Source organism: Hemicordylus capensis, chromosome 2 (assembly GCF_027244095.1).
Source record: "Hemicordylus capensis ecotype Gifberg chromosome 2, rHemCap1.1.pri, whole genome shotgun sequence".
NCBI lineage: Eukaryota > Metazoa > Chordata > Lepidosauria > Squamata > Cordylidae > Hemicordylus > Hemicordylus capensis.
Genome location: NC_069658.1, coordinates 267,973,227 through 267,994,366, shown reverse-complemented (window position 1 = coordinate 267,994,366; position 21,140 = coordinate 267,973,227). Strand labels below are relative to the sequence as shown.

General features: G+C 43.8%; 1 protein-coding gene and 1 long non-coding RNA gene across 4 annotated transcripts in view; one reads left to right on the top strand and one right to left on the bottom strand.

The window, feature by feature from the left end:
- FAM107A (family with sequence similarity 107 member A) overlaps window positions 1-21,140 on the top strand; it is a 97,558-nt gene that overhangs the window by 70,178 nt on the left and 6,240 nt on the right. For all 3 annotated transcript variants that reach the window (XM_053295932.1, XM_053295934.1, XM_053295933.1), the window contains 2 exons: window positions 5,516-5,690; window positions 15,368-15,524. In XM_053295932.1, coding sequence (XP_053151907.1) covers window positions 5,516-5,690; window positions 15,368-15,524 — 332 coding nt within the window. The remainder of the gene's footprint in view (window positions 1-5,515; window positions 5,691-15,367; window positions 15,525-21,140) is intronic.
- LOC128344902 (uncharacterized) lies at window positions 2,314-20,773 on the bottom strand. The gene is made up of 3 exons (XR_008316115.1): window positions 20,442-20,773; window positions 4,218-4,906; window positions 2,314-2,413 (listed from the first exon to the last, which is right to left on the bottom strand). It is a non-coding gene; the product is annotated as an uncharacterized LOC128344902 (long non-coding RNA).

Sequence of the window (21,140 nt, the reverse complement as noted above, 5' to 3'; positions counted from 1 at the left end):
GGTCCCAAGTTCAGTCTCCCGTTAAAGAATCTTGAGTAACTTGGCTGGGAAAGACCTCGAAGGTTTCTGCTAATCGGAATAGATTGTACTCGACTAGAGAGGTCTGACTCAGTTTAAGGCAGCTTCATAAGATTAGCAGGGGCTCTAAATGTCAATTTTGTGTTTCTCCCCTGTGCACTTTTGGCTATTGACAATTTTGATTTTAAATTCTCTTGGCAGATGGCAAATCCTCCCTCTGCAAGAACAAAGTTCAGTCCTCTTGAGGAAATAAAAGGTTACCTAAGAGTACTCAGAATAACAAGAAAATCTGATCCCCACTCTTGACGAAGTGGCCAGAGACTGTCTCTCTCCACACCTCTCATTTTACATTAACATCCAAAGGGGCACACTTATTTCTCACACACAGAGGGAAGAATGAATAAAGAAAAGGCTCTCGGGCATCTTCTTTCCCTTGCAACATCTTTAAAACATTCACTACAATTCTTTGTGCCTTTTGGCCCCAAACCAGCCACTGGCGTGATGCAGTTCAAGGGCAAACTGTGTACAACCTTCCTTAAGACAATTTTATTCAGCAGAGGGAGCCTTGATAACATTGTGAGACTGTGGTGTGGTGTGGAATGATAGGAAGAGATCCCAGGTCCCTCAATGACATCTTATCTAGACTTTATGAGAAGAAAACTTGACAATGTGCCTACAGAATCTTTTTTGAAGATGGGATTCTTAAAAAGTGAAGTGACTCCTTTCCTAAGGAACCCAAGGCAATAGTTCAGGGGAGGCACAAGCATGTCTCCCTGGTACTTACTCACTTACTAGCAATCCAGCTGGGGGGAGGCCCCTGCTTATGATCATTGTACCTGCTGTTGGTAATAATCTCCTTTCTTCTTGGCAGGATGCTACAGATGACCAAGCTATCCCATGAAATATTTTGGTTGTCTGGTGTGAGCTCTGTATTATAGCTTCTTCGATCTCATGATTTTCTAGCCGCTGAATAGATGGCCTGAGAGCTTTTCTCTGCTGCTAGACAATGCTTGCATGTCTTGTGTGCACTCAAGAATATAAGAATGGCCCTGCCGGATCAAGCCCAAGGCCCATCTAGTCCAGCATCCTGTTTTACACAGTGTCCCACCAGATGCCTCTTGGAAGCCCACAGGCAAGAGCTGAGGGCATGCCCTCTCTCCTGCTGTTATTCCCCTGCAACTGGTATTTAGAGGCATCTTTAGAGCTAACCCACTTACTTTGGATTGCTGTTTGATATAATCCTGTAACCAAGTTTTAGGTGGTCTGCTTGGGGATTGTTGTTTTGCCCTGTGTTGATTTGGGGTAGGGAAGTTCCTTGCCTCTCTTGAATAAACAAATTCATGAATCCCATCTTCTTCTCAATGCAAGTCTCTCTCTCTTCCTGCGCCTCCATCAGGTCATGTACTTTGGAGTTTCAAGCCTTGCAACACCTTTCAAAGACCCAAACGGTCTGTTCAAAGGAGCATATAAATACTGCAAAAATTTATAAAGCTACGACTGACAAGCAGCAATTGCAATAATTTCCTGCGTCCTGATCATGTATGTTTTCTTAATATGCAAACTGCTTTGCAATCCTTATTTAATTCATTCTCAAAACTTGTGGCATGGGTCCAGATTGTTTCCATTTTACAGATGAGCAACCGAGGCTACGTGACTTTCCAAAGCCTGCTTTGTGTTCATGGCAGAGCTCTACGAAGTTCTAGTCCCATAACTCTGTCCACTGTCTGGCCAGAATTCACGACATGGCTTGCATTGAGCAAATTTCTAGCCTTCAAAGGCTCTGGAAATAGCATTTGACAGTTCATGTAGTCAGTGTCTGGAAAAGCTCCGTAGTTCAAAAGAAGCGATTTCTCCATCCTGCATGGCTACTTGTCTGCTCCAGTTGTAGTCCTCTTCCTATCTTTCTCTTTTGCATGCTCTGCAATGAAACTGATTTACCTGGTACAATACTGGGGACTTTTTTTTTTAACCTGTACCATGTAAATCCATATCTGACAAAGACTTTTCCTCAGAGGCATGATCTGCAGAAGTAGTGTGTAGGTGATAAGATGTCACAGAGGATGCTGGAGCACACCTCTGGGACTATGTGCTGCTGTTGATGCTGTGTGCGGCACATGATCTGAAAGGTGCCACACAGCATCCTTTGCAATATCTCAGAAGAAGCTGGGGTACAGTTCTTCAGTGCTGTGCTTCAGTCACCAGTTAACACAAGTAAAACAAAACAAAAACCCTCCAGGTTTGAAATAAGCATGCAAACATATTCAAAACAGGAACGTTTGTGTTCATTTTCTTGAGCTGAGTAATTTATTTTGAGAGACAAATTTGTGTTTTCCTGACACATCATATGGACAGCCCTGGTGGTGGTTGTTTTCATTCATATCCTGCTAAGTGGCATCTGGAACAAAAATTAAACACCACAAGTGTTTAATTCAAACATTTAAAAACCCAATCCTACTAACAACAACAAAAATGAGCAGCAGCATTAACTAAAACAGATTTAAAACAGCCGTGTTTAGCATTAAAGTCCTATTTAAATAATAGGTTTTCAAAGCCCAACTATAAACAGGAAGGTAGGAAGCCCAATAGATCTCCCCAGAGAGGGCATGCTAGAGTTTTGGCTCCACCATTGAAAAGGCCTGTCTCTTGTACTTGCCCAAGAGTACAAGGTAACAGGACACAGAGAGGAGGGCTTTCTAAATCTCACATGTGGGCAAGTTCATATGGGAAGAGGTAGTCCTAGAAAAGGGGTTTCCAACCTGTGGCACCCCAGATGTTGCTGAACAACAACTCCCATCACCCCCAGCTACAATTTGTGGTTGAGGATGATAGGAGTTGTAGTTCAGCAACATCTAGAGTACCACAGGTTTGCAACCCCTGTCCTGGGTAGCCTGATCCCAGGCTGTTATTGGCTTTAAAGATTCACACCTGGTTCAGTCTAGAAACACCCTTTGGGCTCAGCCGTCACTTCACCCCAGCCAAACAGCCAGATAAGGAAGGGAAGGAATGTGCAGAGGTAGAAACAGAGCACTGTTCTTCACTGCATGGCCCATGGGCCACTGGGGGCCCACACAGACCCCAGTGGCGGCCCCTGGCTTGCTCCTCGTCCACGCTCTCGCTCGCTCTCTTTCTCCTGCTGCTGCCGCCACAGCCAGCCAACTGGCTTGAGCTCTTTCTCTCTTGCTCCCCTCCTCCTCCATGTTCTCTCTCCCCTTCTTTCTCCAACTGGCCCATGCTCTTTCTACACAGATAAGCACACCGTGCTTTTTCCGTGCACACCGAGCTCATAAGCACACATAAGCACACCGTGCTCTTTCTACTACACATGAGCAAATGCTATGAAGATAGAAAGTCAGCAGGGGAGGGGACACTTCTCAGTGTAGTGCACAGAGTGCCACATGTATGACTGTTTGACTTCAAGAGGGGTTTGGACAACTTCATGGAGGAGAGGTCTATCAACAGCTACTAGTCGGAGGGCTATAGGCCACCTCCAGCCTCAAAGGCAGGATGCCTCTGAGTACCAGTTGCAGGGGAGTAACAGCAGGAGAGAAGGCATGTCCATAACTCCTGCCTGTAGGCTTCCAGCAACATCTGGTGGGCCACTGTGCGAAACAGGATGCTGGACTAGATGGGCCTTGGGTCTGATCCAGCAGGGCTGTTCCTATGTTCTTATGTTTCTCTCCATGTTCTCCCCCACACCCCGCCACTGCCAGTGCTGCCGCAGCTACCACCGCACTCGTGTGCTTTCTCTTTCTTGCTCCCTTCCTCTGCCTGCTGTCCTCATGCTACAACCAGGACCACTGCCCCCTTTCCTCTCCCCTCATCAGAATAAGCCCCTGCTGTAAAAATAATGAAGATCACTGAGGTAGAGCAAATGCTGAAAGTCCCAGGTTCAATCCCTGGCATCTCCAGACAGGACTGGGAAAGGTCTTGGTCTGAAATCTTGGAGAACTGCTTCCAGTCAGAATACAAATCTAGATAGACCAAGTGGCAGACTCTGTATAAGACAGCTTCATATGGTGGCGGTGGGGGTGGGGGTGTCCAAATATAATGGGCCATTTGATTATGGAGCTACAGATAATCAAATGCTTAGGGTTGCCAACTCTGACCAAAGCTATTCCTGGGGATTACCCTCCCCCCAATATTTTTCATAATAATAATATCAAGCCAATAAAATCTCCAGGATTGCTTTCAGTAGTCACCTGCAGATTGATGCTGATTCCTGAAGACACCAGGCTAATCTTGGAGGTCTGGCAACCCTGCAGGTGCCCACTGTGTTCTATAAGGCTGTGATTATTTGGAGCAAGGAGTAAGCAGGGTGGCGGACCTAAACAACAACAGCCAGCCTGCCTTTTGCTTTCTGCCAATAGCAGTATCTGATTCTCATACAAAATAATTTGGTGGAAGGAGTCACTGGACCCAGTATTCTTGTGGCATTTAATTGTAGCACTGAACTTTTCACCCCAATTATGCTGATGTAATTGGTTGTGATCTGTTTTCTCCATTCCTTTTCCATAGCAATGGAACACACTAGTCCCGTTTGCATGCAATTGGGAAGCTGTTCAACATCGTGAATTCTCTTTTACAAACCAAGATTTATTATTGAATTTTATCTAATTGTAATTCACTTAATACTGCTCTGCTTCCTCTCAGCTTACACTTTGATTTTCAGAACGTTTTATACAAGTAGCAAATATTACTGGGCCCAAACTCTGAACTGGGGGAAATGCAGTTCAGTCTAAACAATCTGCAACAAAATGTGATCTGTCTGTAGAGGTAGTCCTTCAAGAGCATAGTGAGGCATACAGGGTGTCTTGAAAGAGGTCCACTGCAAGTTACTTAATTTTTTCAGGTACAGGAATTGCCCAAATTGTAATGATGATTCCAATATCTGAAAGACAGAGAGTTCATTTTCACAATCAGCAACATAAAGTTAGAAGGCATCAAACCCAGCTTTTGAGGTTTGTGAGAACTGAGTTGAAGCCCTCCATCTCAGTTCGCTCAAATGTGGGTTGTCTGACTTTTTAACCTTGATTTTAACTGAGGTAGGACAAAAACAGCAGCTGCCCTTCCTTGGATTGTGTGTTGAATCTGCTGCTTAAAACTGTTCCTGGAAGCCAGCAGCCATGTTTATAATAGAGTTATGTGGCTAGAGGGGCCAGTCAGAGGATAGCTACTGCTGTACTGAGGCTACCTTTCTACTGAGAATGCAGTGTATCATGGGATACTTGGAGAACCTAATTTCCTTTTTTCCCCTCATGGACAAAGTGTTTGCTGCAGTCACTGGGGTGATGCATGACGACAATCAGAGGCTCTGATCACCTTTGAAAATCAGGGTAGGGGTTCTTTCCTCCCCTCAGACACTCCCAAATGGTCATTTGAAAGACCTTAGAGACTGATTATGTACCTTATTGGTTATTTTTTAAAAATTCTGTGGAAAAATCTCTGGGTTTTTTGTTTGGAGTTTTAATCTAGAGATATTTTCCTCTCTCTCTTCCAGCATCTATGTATTCTGAAATACAAAGGGAACGGCCTGATATTGGGAATATCATGGCTCATCCAGATTACATGGATGGAAATCCTGATCTTATCAAACCTAAAAAGCTCCTCAATCCTGTAAGAGCCTCGAAAAGCCACCAAGAGCTTCACAGAGAGCTGCTTATGAATCACAAAAGGTGAGGGGAACAACATACTTGCTTACAGCGCCCTACCTCATGGTGTCTTGAATTCTGAATGAAAAATAATGCAATTTTTGTGGTTACATTATACAAATTGGCACCACTGATGTGCACATTTTATTCCACTACCACCCACCTGCACACCAGAATGCAGAATATGTTATCAGAACCTAGCTCTGTGGACCAAAACGAAGCACAGAATTCAAGTGGATTCTTGGAATAGAGGCCTGGAGATATTCTGCCACTAGGAATCCTGTTGAGAAATAGCTCACACCTTTTTAGATGTTTCTATATAGCCATGCAAATTAGAAACTTGCTCTATGGAATGAAAAAGAAAGCCGACATTATGGACATGGTTTTAGCATTGTGGACATAATGGACACCCATTCTGTACTAGAGCACAATAGCATAGCCTTATAAGGGCAATTTCACATACAGTACATCTACATGTACAGTCTATGTACAGTGTACACCAGTTGTTGATCTGTGCATGTGTTTCACACATTATGTTCAATGCACGTAGAGCAATATACACAATCTGGGCCAGCTTTGGATCGGAGCCTGAAGTCAGGAATGGGAGGACCCAATAGACAGCTAAGTGCAAGGGATAGTTCTAGAACTGAGGTCAGAAACCAAGCCAGGTCAATACCAGAGGTCAACGTCAAGCAGACAAACAAGAACCAGAAGTGAAAAGCAAGCCAAAGCCAGTTGTCAAGCCAAGCAGGAGCCAGGATCGCATAACACATCAAGACCAAGGAGACCTTGAAACTCAGGCAAAGGCTGAACTTAAATACTATATTTACCCAAATTGAAGATGACTCCGAATTTAAGACTACGCCCTTAAAAAGTAGAGGCTTTTAAGGTTATACCTGCATTTACTTGAATGGAACAGGACTCTGAATTTAAGGCAACCTAATTTCTAATATAAAAAAACTTGTGGGGGGGGCCTAGTATTTGGTGCAGGTAAACACAGTAGAGCCAGCTAATGGCGCAGAAGGGAAATGAGTTGATTAGCAAACCAGAGGTTGCCGGTTTGAATCCCCACTCACTTATATTGGGCAGCAGCGATATAGGAAGATGCTGAAAAACATCATCTCATACTGCATGGGAGATGCAATGGTAAACCCCTCTTGTATTTTACCAAAGACGACCACAGGCTCTGTGGTCGCCAGGAGTTGACATCGACTCAACGGCACACTTTACCTAAACACAGTAGAACACTTTATCCTTCCTATCCAATGAGCTGACTTCACCCAGAGAGAAACCGTTGCATAAGAGACAAGCTGCTGTTTAGTTTTAAAAGCAGCTTGTCTCATCAGCACTGGGAACCACTGCAATTAAAAAAAAAAAAAAAGCCCAAGCAAAGCTTTAGCTAAATGTGCAGTTCTGTCTTGCACGCTTGTCTTTATTTGGATCCCAGCCCAGAGAACCAAAAAAGAAAAAACCCAACACCATGTGGACGCATCTTGTACATGTAAACCTTTAGATGCCTTGCTGGTGTTCTTTAGATGCCTTGCTGGTGTTGTTTGGCTCCACACAAAAATTCCATTTCCTTTTATCTTTATTCAGAATCACTGAGCCTGATTGAACATGCACTCCTCTAGCTCTCTCTCTACTAACGAAGCCCTTGCACAATTCCAATCATTTAATAATCTCCTCCTGGTTTCTTGTGACGTCAATAGAATCAAAAGAATGTCAGCCACAGCCCGAGATCTCCCAAAGCCTCACAAAAAGATACATGTATTTATAGATGAAAGGAAGACAAGGAGCTTGTAAAGGTCTTTCCAGATAAAAGGAAGCAGAGGAGCTGGTAAACATCCTGTCTGTTTTCCAATGACATCCGCAAGTTTTATTTGTTTTACTCAGCATATATCTTGTTTGAAAAGCCAGACACAGTGAAGCTAGTCTATAGAATGAGTCACACACATGTAATAACTGGGGGAGAGGGGGTTATCTCCAGTACAAAAAGAGCCCACACATATCATGATGGGGGCGGGGCTGCTGCTGATTTACATCTTTTTGTTAGCATCATTAGGCAATGGCCATGATAAGTATTATAGATATTGTAGAAAAACTCCTTACTTCAGCCTTCAGTGAAATATCATGGCATTTGAATTAAAAACATGAGAGCTTATCTACATGGAAGGGACTACTTTAGAATTATTATGATCCAGACTCATGCCTGAAAAGAAAGTGATCTGGTAAAGAATTCAGTACCCCAACATTCATATAGCCCTATCTACTCATTGCAAGCATATTGGTTTTGATACAGGTTTAAGTCTCATGGCTTCCTCAAAAGAATTATAGAAATTGTAGTTTGGTAAAGTACTTATAAATCGCTGTTAGACATTCCTAGACTTTGCTAACCAAACTACAATTCCCAGGCACCATTCAAAAATGTAAATCCCCTATCAGCAATCTGAAGTGGTACAGTCCTCTCTACCACCTCAGAACTCTGCCATATTGCTACAAATATAGACCAGGCTTGAGAAGGATTTCCAGTGTTTAGGAAGCTAAGCTTCAGTGTGCTGCATCCTTGCTTTTCCTTCCCACAATCCTAGAAAATGTTGAAATAAGCATATTTGCATGCATTTGCAGAGTTCATGTAAAATATCAAAGTTGCAGGGTTGTTGTTTTTTGCATGGAACATAGTCCTGATAACAAATACACATGTATGTGCTTCTGTGCAACTATAACAGAAATGAGGGTTCAAATGATCAAAATGAAGAAAGAGTCAGCTCCAAGAACAGGGAGTTTAAACTGCTCTGCTCTTTGAGCTGACATAACCCATAATGCACTGGGAAGGCATGTCCCATGCAGTTCATAAGGAAGAGAATTCTCTCCAAAAGTGGGGAGTTGAAACCCAGCTTTTGAAGCCCACTCACTCCCTTATGCATCAGGAGACATATCTTTCCCAGTGCATTATGGGGGCAATTCCAAAGGTAACACAATCAGGCACGTTACCATTTTTTTCAATGACAGTAGCTATAAGCAGATTTTCAGGCTGAAAATCTGATTAGACGCTATGGGGAATAATAATAATTTCACCACCACCCTCCACATTGTCCATAAATAAATCTGGTAATTTTGTCAAGTCTGGCTCGTAAATTTGGGGGCAGGCTTCTAGATCCAAAGAAAACATGTTAACACCAGGTTTAAAATCAGACTTCATTAATAACTTGAACAGGAAAATCTTAAGTGCACACACACACACACACACACACACACACACACACACACACACACCCATAGCCTTTCCCAAACAAGATGCATGCCAACATCCTGCGGCCTCGTATATTGCGATTATTGCCTCTGCCTACAAATAATGAAACTTCTGTGAGTGTTGCAGTCACCGACGTGCGATCCTACACTCATTTACTTGGGAGAAATCCCCAGAGGACTCAGTGGGGTTTATTTGCAAGTAGGCACACATAGGCTGAGCAGTAGTGAGGCGTCGGAGACAAGGCGACGGAGACAGCAGACAGACTATACACGAATATGAATAAGACAAAGTTCCCAAAGCGGGATGGATGGATGGATAGATAGATAGATAGATAGATAGATAGATAGATAGATAGATAGATAGATAGATAGATAGAAAATGGCTCCCTATCCTGTCCCCAAAGGGCTCACATTCTAAAAAAAGAAACAGAAGACAGACACCAACAATATCCACTGGAGGGATGCTGTGCTGGGGAGGAATAGGGCCAGTTGCTCTTCCCCTGCTCAAGAAAGAGAATCACCATTAAAAAGGTGCCTCTTTGCTCAGTTAACTGGGGACATTTGAGTGCCTTTTCCAGCGACATCATCCAAGTGACCCCTGCCCCTTTTCAGCTTCCCCACCAATGGCACCTAGTGGGCGTCATTAGGCAATGCCCTGTGGAGCCAGGCATTTAACTCATGCACCGAGGTGGCCCTTCCCTTTCCACGCTCAGTTGGTGTCTACAGTGCTCACTGCTGTGCTTCGGTTCCCAGCCCCACCCCCCTCGGTGCCATCTAGTGCTATCATAGCAGAACAGGCCCTCTCCATCACCAAGGACTTCCTAGCGGGTGGCGTTGACTTGGACATCAGCAAGACGGCGGTGGTGCCCATCAAGTGGACTAAGCTTCTCTGCCCATTGCAGGTGGTGGCCCAGAAATGCGGGAAGTGTAAAAAGTAGCACTGGGAAAGGAGGGTGGGTAGGCAAGCAGGCAGATTTGGAGGAGAAAATGGACAGGGAAGGAAACTGAAGGGTTGTGCTCCCAAGGCTCAGACAGGAAAGAGGTTAACTGCCATACTGGTTGTGGGCAATGCTGTGGGCAGCTTCAAAAGTTCTACTGCACATACTCTTTTAGCAGTAAGGATTCATTTTTCTGCCTCTTAAAATGCAATTTTGATGATCAATTGTGAAATAACCATCAATTGGGTCTCAGAGGGATATACAAAAAACACTTTTCTGGCATGCAGTCTAAAGGCTGAAACTGTGCAAATGGACTACAACGTCATTTAAATACCACTTCCTCAGTCCAAAGAAACATAGCCAACCCATTAAACCCCTGTTCAAAAGAGAAAAACTTTAAACTGCTCTAATCTAAGCCATTTTCCAGCAGATCATCACCAAATTTGCAGTGGAGCTGTCACCTAGAGAATGTGTGCTGATGGCCAGGCAGATTGGACAGATGGTTTTGATTTTATAAGCAATATAATGTTCAGTAATATAAGCAATATAATGTTTCACATGCTAGCAAAATAATGCTCAAGATCATCCAATGCAGATTAGAGCCCTGCGTGGAAAGGGAAATGCTGGATGTACAAGCTGGTGTCAGAAAAGACCAAGGAACAAGCATGCTGGATGCTGCATGCATGCTGGATAATTGAGAAAGCCAAAGAATACCAGAAATAAGTCAATAAGTGCTTTATTGACAGCAGAAAAGCCTTCGATTGCATCAACCATGTCAAGTTGAGGAATATCCTTAGGAAAATGGGCGTCCCAGAACATCTCATTGTTCTCATGAGAAACCTATACACAGGACAGGAAGCCGCAGTCCAGACGGAACATGGTGAAACAGACAGGTTCCAGATCAGCAAAAGAGTAAGACAAGGCTGTATACTGTCTCCTTCTTTATTCAATTTATATGCTGAACATATACTGAGAGAAGCTGGATTAGAAGAAGATGAGCGTGGTTTTAAAGTTGGAGGAAGGAAGGAAGATCAATAACCTGCGCTACGCTGATGACACCACTCTGATAGCTGAGAATGCGGATGATCTGCAAGCTCTAGAAATGAAAGTCAAGGAACACCGTGAAAAAATGGGACTACAACTAAATGTCAAGAAGACTAAACTAATGACAAAGGGGAAAAGGAACCAGCCTCAGAATTGACAATGAAGACATTGAAGTGGTGGATAGCTTCTGCCTTTTAAGATCGACCATCAACAGTAGGATCCAGCAGTCAAGAAATATGCTGGAGACTAGCACTTGGTAGGGTTGCAATGAAGGCCTTGGAAAGGATATTTAGATGCCATGATGTGTCTATACCTACAAAGATTAGAATCGAATAGACAATGTTTTTCCCTATGACACTCTATGGATGTGAAAGCTGGACTTTGAAGAAGCAAGATAGAAAAAGGATTGATGCTTTTGAACTTTGGTGCTGGAGAAGACTTTTGAAGATACCATGGACAGCCAGGAAAACAAACAAATGGATCATAGAACAAATCAATCCAGAATTTTCACTTAAGGCACAAATGGCCAGGCTCAAATGATCATGCTTCGAACACATTATGCAAAGATCCAGCTCCCTTGGGAAGACCATAATGCTGTGAAAAGTTGAAGGAAGGAGAAGAAGAGGATGACCAGCAGCAAGATGGATGGACTTGATTACAATAGCAATGATTGCACCACTGAGAGACCTTAAAGGTCAAGTTGAAGACAGATCATCCTGGAAAGAATCTATCTATGTGGTCACTAAGAGTAGACACCGACTTGATGGCACTTAATCAATCAATCAATCAATCAATCATGTGTAGGGCTTATAATAACGGAATGTTTAAACTACTCTCCGTCTTAACTATACCGGCATGACTGTGCCAGTATAATTTTTACAAAACCCTTAAATATTATAGATAGTGTCTGAAACATGCAAAATACATCAGTAATGGAATCAGAATGTTTGGACTTCATTTCTGATTCCGTTGCTGATGTATTTTGTATGTTTCAGATACTAGCTATAATATGTTCTCCTCTGAGTCTCCACACTTCATCCAGTGTGTTGTTTAATCCTGTTCCACATCAGGCAGGGGCTAGTTGCTTGCTAAAATTACCAACTGCTGGCCATTTTGCAAGCTGAGTAAGTTAGGATACGTCCTAACAGCCTTATAATATGTTCCTTACCATGGATAGGTAGGTTGGACCAAAAGAGGTTGAGGAATGTGTCCTGTAGTTCATAGGACATTATGAAGATTTTTCTTTCTGTCTCTGTCTCTGAATCAGCTAGTCAGGAATGGCTGCACTGGAACATAGGAACATAGGCAGCTGCCATATATTGAGTCAGACCATTGGTCCATCTAACTCAGTATTGTCTACACAGACTGGTAGCAGCTTCTCTGAGGTTACAGACAGGAGTCTCTCTTAGCCCTATCTTGGAGATGCCAGGGAGGGAACTTGGAATCTCAGATGCTTTTCCAAGAGCAGCCCCATCCCTTAAGGGGAATATTTTCCAGTGCTTAGTAGTCTACTGCAGAAATGCTGCCATATCAGTGCATTAGACAAATGACTGTTTTATCTAATAGGTAGACAGCCTTGACAAAAATGGAGATTTGCCCAGGGACATCTGCACACAGCAGGCTTTATCACGAATTTACTGGGAGACTTTACTGCGAACTCAAAGTTGTCCCCCCCAAATGATGCAAATAGTGGAATTTACCCCGGATATTTTATTGATTTGATTTCTATTAACTCCCTTCCAAAATGGCTCAGGGCGGTTTACATTAAAACAAAACTAAAATCAATTAACTATCAAAATCGAAAACTGTAAAAACAACATAAAACCATTATTAAAACAATTAAAACAGTTTTTAAAACCCTGGGAAACCAGGCCAAACCTTTACGGTTTAAAAACAGTTTTAAAACCCTGGAAGGCCAGGATATAAATCAGGCTACACTCCAGTGTACAGTGAAAAAAGCCCGAATTGTATGTGAACTGCTCCCCGATAATTCGCAGGGACTTTGGGGTAAATCTGGCCAGTATGTGAAAGCACCCACTCCATTCCGTAGGAGATGGGAGTTAAAGAGCTTTAAAAAGCCCCGTGTGAAAAATTTCCCTGGAGGAGTTTGGGGTTGTTTTAGCTCCCTTACTAACGCCACTGCTATTGGCAAGGCCATTTTGTGCTTGCAGTGTTGAACTTGAGAGATGTGGCAGCACCAGAAAAAATATTATGGGTCACAGAAGGGCTAAAATGTTTTTGAGAATTCAGGCTTTGTCCCTCATTTTAGAGATGGGGGTGGGGGTGGAGATAGCCACATAATTCACATGATGCTCCCAGCTTACATATATCTTGTCTGAAGTCCTGTTGATTTTGAGGAAATTAAAAGTTCTCTCCCCCACCTCGTTCGGTCACTGACAGATGGAATTGAGACCATTGGGAATTGTTCTTTAAAGAAAAGCACTTTTCAGTGTGTGAAAGGTATATTTCCTTCAAGTAACCACAGGGAACCAGCAATAAGGAAGCAAACTATTTGTTGTGGGGAGTGCATTTCCCGCCCCACACCCAGCCCTCTGCACTGCCTATGATTCTTTATTTTTATTTATTTATTGTTAAATTTATATACCGCCTTTCATTAAAAACAATCTCACTTCACATGATTAGGGTCATGTTTGCATGACAAAAAAGCACCATCAGATACAATTACATGTTTAATGTAAAGCTGGATTCACGCATATGATTATTGGTGGCATCACTCCCCCTGCTGGAGAAAGGGGAAAGGACTAGAAATTTTTTGTTGCCTTTTAATTAGTTGTCTTTGGTGGAATACAGGAGGGATTTACCATTGCCATCTCCTGCGCAGTCTGAGATGATGCCTTTCAGCAGCTTCCTATGCTGCTGCCGCCTGATACAGGTGTACCAGCGGGGATTCGAATGGGCAACCTCTTTGCTTGATAGTCAAGCATTTCCCCGCTGAGCCATTAGGTGGTTCCCATTAGCTTTAGACCCTTCATAGCTTTAATCTGGCTCTAACTGTATCCAAAGATGCCAAAGTTCCAGGGCCATTGCTACACCCCACAAAGGATCCTGGGCCTGTCTCAGACCATTGTGGCACCATAAGTGCCGCAATATTTATTCTACCTTTGGCAGGGGGCAGCTGCCGCTGCCGCTGCCACTGCCACTGCCACTGCCTTAGTGGCAGCAGTGGAATTAAATGCGCCACTGCATGGTATACGAAAGGCCAGCTGGGAAGTGGTGTGTGTGCACCTGCTGCCATTTACCTGCTCGCTTTTCACAGGCCTGGCAGTGTGCTGTATAGCTCCTCTGTCACCATCCCTGCAACGGCAGAGGCAGGGTGAGGCATAAGGATGCGCGAACGGGTTCAAAATCGAACCCGTTCAACATCGAATATGGCCAGTTTGATGGTTCTATGTAGAACCACCCCTGAACCAAACCAATCTGGGACCAAACAACCCCCGATTTGGGTTTGTGGGTTTGTAAAGAAATAAAAGATTTTTTAAAAAAACAAACATTTTTAAAAATATAATTAAACTAACTGCCAACCAGTCCTGGAGCTTCTGCGTGGCCACCGTGTGTGTGTGTGTGTGTGTGTGTGTGTGTTCAGAGGTTCCCCCTCCCGCCACTGGCCTCCATTTAATTCCATATAGCCCAGTTCAGGTGCTCTTTGGCTTATTCCGGGCCTGTCCTCCGCAGCAGCGGCCATTTTGGAGGCTGTCGGACATGCCCAATGGGCCTCTATGTGAACGGGTGATTTAGTAGTCCTGCAATTTAGTAGTCCCGGTATATCTCCTGAATAGTACTATTAGCTTAGTCGGGATGTAAGCCACTGTTCCAAGTACAGCTTCGCCACTGATTTATATAAGAGCATTACAGTACTGGTGGATTTCTTCCAATCACTTTACTAATATCACTAGCACAGCATTTCCCATTTTCACACTGGGCCAACATTTTCTTTGAGCTATCCCCCATGACCCCAAAATCTGTTTCCTGGATATTTATCTCCAGTTCAGATGCATCCTTGTATTTGTGAAGGGGGTGTGTGTCTGTGTCTGTGTGTGTGCCGCAGTGGCACAACAGATGACAGTACAAAAACCCAGCATCTTTTGTGCTTCTGGCCAGTTTCCGAGTCCTTCCTCTCATTCCTGCAGCCCCAGAAAAAAGGGCTTTTGGAGCAGAATTTTCTTTCTGGCAAGGAAAGAGGAACCAAGCTCCCTGCCACTCCCCACTCTCTGGCCAATGGCTGAGGCTAGGTTGGTCTTCGTCTTCCATGGAGATCTTCTTAGGAGGGAGGGGGGCACAACCTCCCAGTGGCCCTTGTTCCTGTGACAGACTGCCTTCCCCTTGCTTCCACAGTACCATGGCAACGTAATCATTGTACATCATTAATTTGGAGTATTTCCCTCCACTATGCATCCCTCTGCACATAAAGTCCAATCTCAATTGACATTTCCCCCGCTCCTCCACTCACAGAGGACTGGGAGTCGAGAGCAAACCAGAACTGCAGCGGGTCCTGGAGCATCGGCGACGAAACCAGCTGATAAGACAAAAGAAAGATGAAGAAGAGGCAAAGAAATTGAAGTCTCCATTTGAACAAGAACTCTTGAAGAGGCAACAGCGGCTGGACCAGGTAGAAAACTGTTCTGAAATGTATTGCATCCAACTGCTTTCACAACCCTAAGTTCAGTCTAGTTCAAAGGGAGTGTCTTCACGTTGCACTAGTTGTTACTGAACACTTTGTAGTGCTGTTCAGTATACAAAGGGCTTTACAGTTCATTGACTCTCAAAAACATCCAGTGGTATCAGGAATGCTGTCTGCGAAGTGCCTGTGTATGCATCCTGTGGACTAATTGGGTGGTGCAGCGCAGCAGGGAAATGCTTGACTAACAAGCAGAAGGTTGCCGGTTTGAATCCCCGCTGGTACTATATCGGGCAGCAGCGATATAGGAAGATGCTGAACAGCATTATCTCATACTGCTCAGGAGGAGGCAATAGTAAACCCCTCCTGTATTCTACCAAAGAAAACCACAGGGTTCTGTGGGTGCCAGGAGTCGACACCAAGTGGATGGCACACTTTACCATGATGTCCCTAATGATGATAAGCATCATAACTTCTGTCTGCAGCATCCTGTGCCCCCAACACAACCATACAGCCAGGGACTCATGTGGACACTGAAACAGAATACGGGTAAACCTCATTCTCCGTGGTGCCGGCACCTGCTGTTTTGCATATCCATGGGTCGGGCCATGTGTACCCAGCCTTGTTTTTTGCAGATAAAGTGTGCCGTCAAGATGGTGTTGACTTCTGGCGACCACAGAGCCCTCTCCCACACAGTATGAGATTATGCCTTTCAGCATCTTCCTATATCACTGCTGCCAGATACAAAGGGTTAACATTCACCTATCCACGGTTCCTGGGTGGCCAGAAATGACTTCTGAGGACTTTTTTGGCCACTATTTTGCTGATTGGGGCCATTTTGTGGCTCTTCCCTTTTTTAAAAAAATCCCACAATTTCCACAATTTTTCGTGGGGAAATTGGCACAGTTGGGGGATGGGGAGGGCATTGCTAGACAGATGGACAACGATGAAAACAAATATTTATATACCACCTTTCAAAAAAAGTTCAAAGCAGTTTACATAGAGAAGTAAAAATAAATAACTAAGGACCCCTGTCCCCAAAGGGCTTACAGGCTTAAAAAGAAACATAACATAGATACCAGCAACTGCCACTGGAAGGATGCTGTGCTGGGGCTGGATAGGGCCAGTTGCTCTCCCCCTGCTCAATAAAGAGAATCACCATTTTAAAAAGATGCCTCTTTGCTCAGTTAGCAGATGAAGAACTACAGAGCATGGCTCGGTACATTATTTCCCCAATTTCTGCCTTTTGTGGGGGGTTGTCCTCCGGGAACCTAACCCCCCAATTGCCATTGACTTAAGGTCTTATTGCCATTGACTGATGCTCTCACTATCTACTGTTTTATTATCCATGGAAATTGGCAGGAATGGAACCCACGTGCATAACAAGTTCCACCTGTAGACTCAAAGCAGTGCTTGCCATTTTTAACTCTATCGGCTCTACTCCCATCACCACCCCTTGCAGCCAGCTTTCAGATTCCCCTTCGGACTTTAGCTAGTCTAGCTGCCTGGAAACTAGTCACTTTCAACTCCTAAGCAAGTGCACTGTGTACCAACCAATCATTTCCCTTCTTGATATGCTAGAATGCACATCAGGCCATTTTTTAATGGAAGGAGCAGCAGAACTGCTATTTCCTATGGGCAGAGTCATATAGCAGTTAGCTTATTGGACTAGGACCTGGTGAGATCCAGGTTCAAAACCATACTTCGCTGTGAAGCTCAGTGGGTGACCTTAGGCCATTAATTGTTCTAATTTGTGATTGTTTAGCAAAGCTCCCAGAGGAAGCTGCCCACTCCAGCCACGAAGTAGTGCAGAGCCTTATTTTTGCAGTTAGTCCAGAACAAGCATGGAGATTGTAGTGCAGTATAAAGTAAATAAGGTTTATTAGGTTAAGTACATTTGAGATAGGAAAGACCTATCCTAACTATGAGCTACAAAGTGAATAAGAGGGGTGAGAGAGAGAGATGCTCCCATCTGCTCTCCAAGGAGAAAGGAAGTAGAACTGACTTGCTACAGGAAATACCTGGGGAGTCAAGCCAGGGGTCATAGAGTAGAGGCAAAGCAGGGACAGGCAAGGGGACCCTCACTAACTACCTCTACTCCCAATGCCCTTAGTGGTCATTAGGATAGTTGGTGCAAAAGGTCAATGCACTGGAACTCCATCTCCAACATTAATGACTTCTCAGTCTAACTTACTTCACATAGTTGTTGTGGGGGTGAAATTGGTGTGGATGAGTGGAGTACCATGGACCAGGGGCGTATCTAGGGGTAGGGCAGGCAGGGCACGTGCCCCAGGCACCACTTGAAGGGGGGCGCCATTTTGTAAAATTAAATTTAAAAAAAAAAAGGCTGCCAAAAACAAAATGGGCACCGTGCATGCTCAAATGGCCTCTGTGAGGCTCTAGGTTATGCCAGGCTTTGCAGAGGCCATTTGAGCATGTGCGGTGGCCATTTTGTTTTCAGTGGCCTTTTTTTAAAAAAAAAAGATTATTTTTAAAAACAGCCACTGCACATGCTCAAATGGTCCCTGCGAGGCCCTAGAGGCCAGCGGGGTGAGGGGGAATCTTTGCAACCCCCCCCAGCCTTTAGGAAGCCCCCCAAAGGGGCTATGGGTAAAAATAATAATAATAATAATATAATATAAGACACTGTACACATATTCAGATTGGCACTATGTACAGAGAATCAGGGCTTGTGAATACTGAGCTGACGCTTAAGAGCTAGGATTGTATTCATTTGCTCTTACTTTGCTTCTTGTGATAAGTGAGTTAAATGTGATGTCTTGCTAATATGGCTATTAATGGTGAGTTTGTCTTTGAATCAGTGTGAAACCCTTAATATTAAGGCCCACTGGGAGTTTCTTGCTCTCTTTCTCTCATTTTAATTGTCTTTCTGAAAGACTAGAATATATTCCAAGCAGTGACACAGTTTACTCTGCATATCCTTTAATTATTTACAGAGTATCTGGGAAAAGTCAAATTCTCCATTGATTTTTAAAACTTATGTAATGGTGATGCTACAGTGCATAGTAGAGAATTAGACAGGCACTTCTGTTTAGTTTTCCAAGTATATCTCCACATAGTATTTGGGTATTTCATGAGCCCCCACATACTGAAATTTGTAGTTTTCCAGCATATTTTGGTCTGGCTAAGTCCACTGCTAAATAGTTTTTGAAATATTAAAAGATTAACGAGCTTGACTTGTATTTTTGAGCTGATATTATGGTAAAGTTGTCTGAAAGATGGGTGTCAGATGCTTGGACGGGGGTGCAATTTCAGTGTTTGCCCTAGGCGCTATTTTCCCTAGCTACGCCTCTGCCATGGACATTGCTCATTTATGGAGAAAGGGTGTGACAAACATGTAACTCATCATCTATAGGGCTAACAAAGCAAGAAAAAAGCAGTCTGACCTGCTCTTTTTTTCCTTGACAGCAACTTTTAGAGATGATGAGGTGATGCTTTTCATGGCATGCAGAGAAGCATCTTCACTTCACTACTGTCTGCAGAATAAGCTACTGTTGAAGGCATAGGAGCAGAGGCCAATATAAAAAGAAGTTGGCAACTTCTCCTTCCCATCCCATTCGTAGATACTGTGCCATTACCTTTGCTCAAGTCTGGCAGGGCTATCTTGCAAGCTTTCATCCGAATAAACCCTCCCAATCCATGTTCTGCCCTCTGTAATGTGATTGCAGTCATGAGGATTCCAGAGCCTTCTCCCTGACGGCTGAGTCCCTATCCTCACTTAATCCCCAGTCTTATGCCACTTACAAGCTCTTCAATCCCACCAAAGTCATCAAGAGCTCTGAGCCTGTAAACAGTTTCAGGGCTACAGATTTTTAAGCAGCCTCGCAGAATAGGATGGCAAGCAATTGGTTGGATGGTTGCACATTATGTTCTTACCTGATAGAAATCTTAATTAAATGTTGAGTAAGCATGTGTGTACACACACCTCCTGAAGGGCCAGTTACCAACATGTTCATTCTCATTTGTTTTCATTAATACAGGTAGGTTCTTTTCCTCACGCTATATAATTTGCAAATACTTTCAAACATAAGAGAGAGGCATTCTACCAGGGGCGTAGCAAGGTTGGAGTGGGCCCAGAGACAAGATTTTAAAATGGGGCCCCCCCACTCAAAGTCCAGGGCCTCCGCACACCCCAGGCCCCCAAGGATTTAAGTCTGATATTCCAAAATAAGTATGCTGCCTGGAAATACATTTCACTGAATACACACACGCACATGTCACAATATATAGAGATATACATTGAGTACTATACATTTGTTTTACTTTTAATGCCTAGAACACACTAGAAAGATGAATGATTAAAATGGGCCCCTCGCTGCAGATTAGCCAAGGAGACTTTCAACCATGCAGGGTGAGCCTATGTTTGTTTTCTCAGAATTCTGAACAAATTCAGTCAAGTTTGATTCCAGGAGGTTTTTCACAGGAGGCTTTTAAAGCCCTTTAACACACATGTCCTCTGGAATAGAGGTGCTGCATTCACATGTTGGCCAGATTTACCCTGAAGTCCCTGCAAGTTATTGGGGAGCAGTTCACACACAAGAAAAATAAAATAAAATAAAAGCAGAAGACATGCTTCACAGTTCTCACTCAGACCTTCTGGGTTGCAAAACAACTTGCACATAAGTGCATTTATAAATGAATGAATAAAATAAATATAATACTGTTTCTTCCAGAAGTTTTTGTAATTTTCTGCCATGAAACAAGCCACTTATAGGACTTTTTAGATAGTTTTTTTTAAGCCAGCAAATTTTCCAAGCTGTTTAAAAATAAATATTCAGAGACTTCTCAGTCCCTCCCCCCCATATCAAAGCCCTATGGCAAGCAGATGCCTATATATCCAGGTGGGTGGGTGGGGAAGGTAACCACAAAAAGGAGTTCACACTCTACCTGGCAGCAGGGGGTCTTCTGCTGCAGAGAACAGTGGAGGCCTCTCTGGCTGCCTCCTCCTTCCTGGCTGGCTTGGGCCCTACTGGAGTTCAGGATTCACAGAGGCCTACACCAGACCTCCGTGGAAGCCCCGCCCACCCGCCGATCAGCTGAGAGGCGGGAGAAAAGGAGTTCTTTGCAGCGTGTTTGCTGCTCCATTGCCGGCCAGGAGAACAAGCTGGGGAGACGGCGAACAGGGCAAGTGGCTGAGGAGCCTTGGGGCTGGGCAGGGGGCAATGGGGAGTCACGTGAGGTGCCTCTGGGGGGCCCCTCCAGGCAGTGGGGCCCCCAGACAACTGTCTCCCCTTGCCCGATCGTTGTTACGCGCCTGCATTCTACTAAGTGCTTAGTTGCTTGGATGGTTAATATCCTGACCTCAGCTTAAAATGTGCTTTTATTAAAAGATATACGGAATGCTTTCATTCCTAAAAGTTTAATTAAAAGGTTCTTAACTTTCTTCTTTATGTTGCTTTAATTCCTCTTGATCATCAGGATTATTCATTAATATTGTCCAAACCCAACCTAATTGTAGTAGTTTCCTAATTACCCTGGCTTATTGTGATCAAAGCATTGGCAAAACAGCAAAAACAGGATCCAGACACCTTTTTATTAACCCCTATTAGTTTTCCCTAACAGCTGCCTTTCATTTTTAAAGAGGAA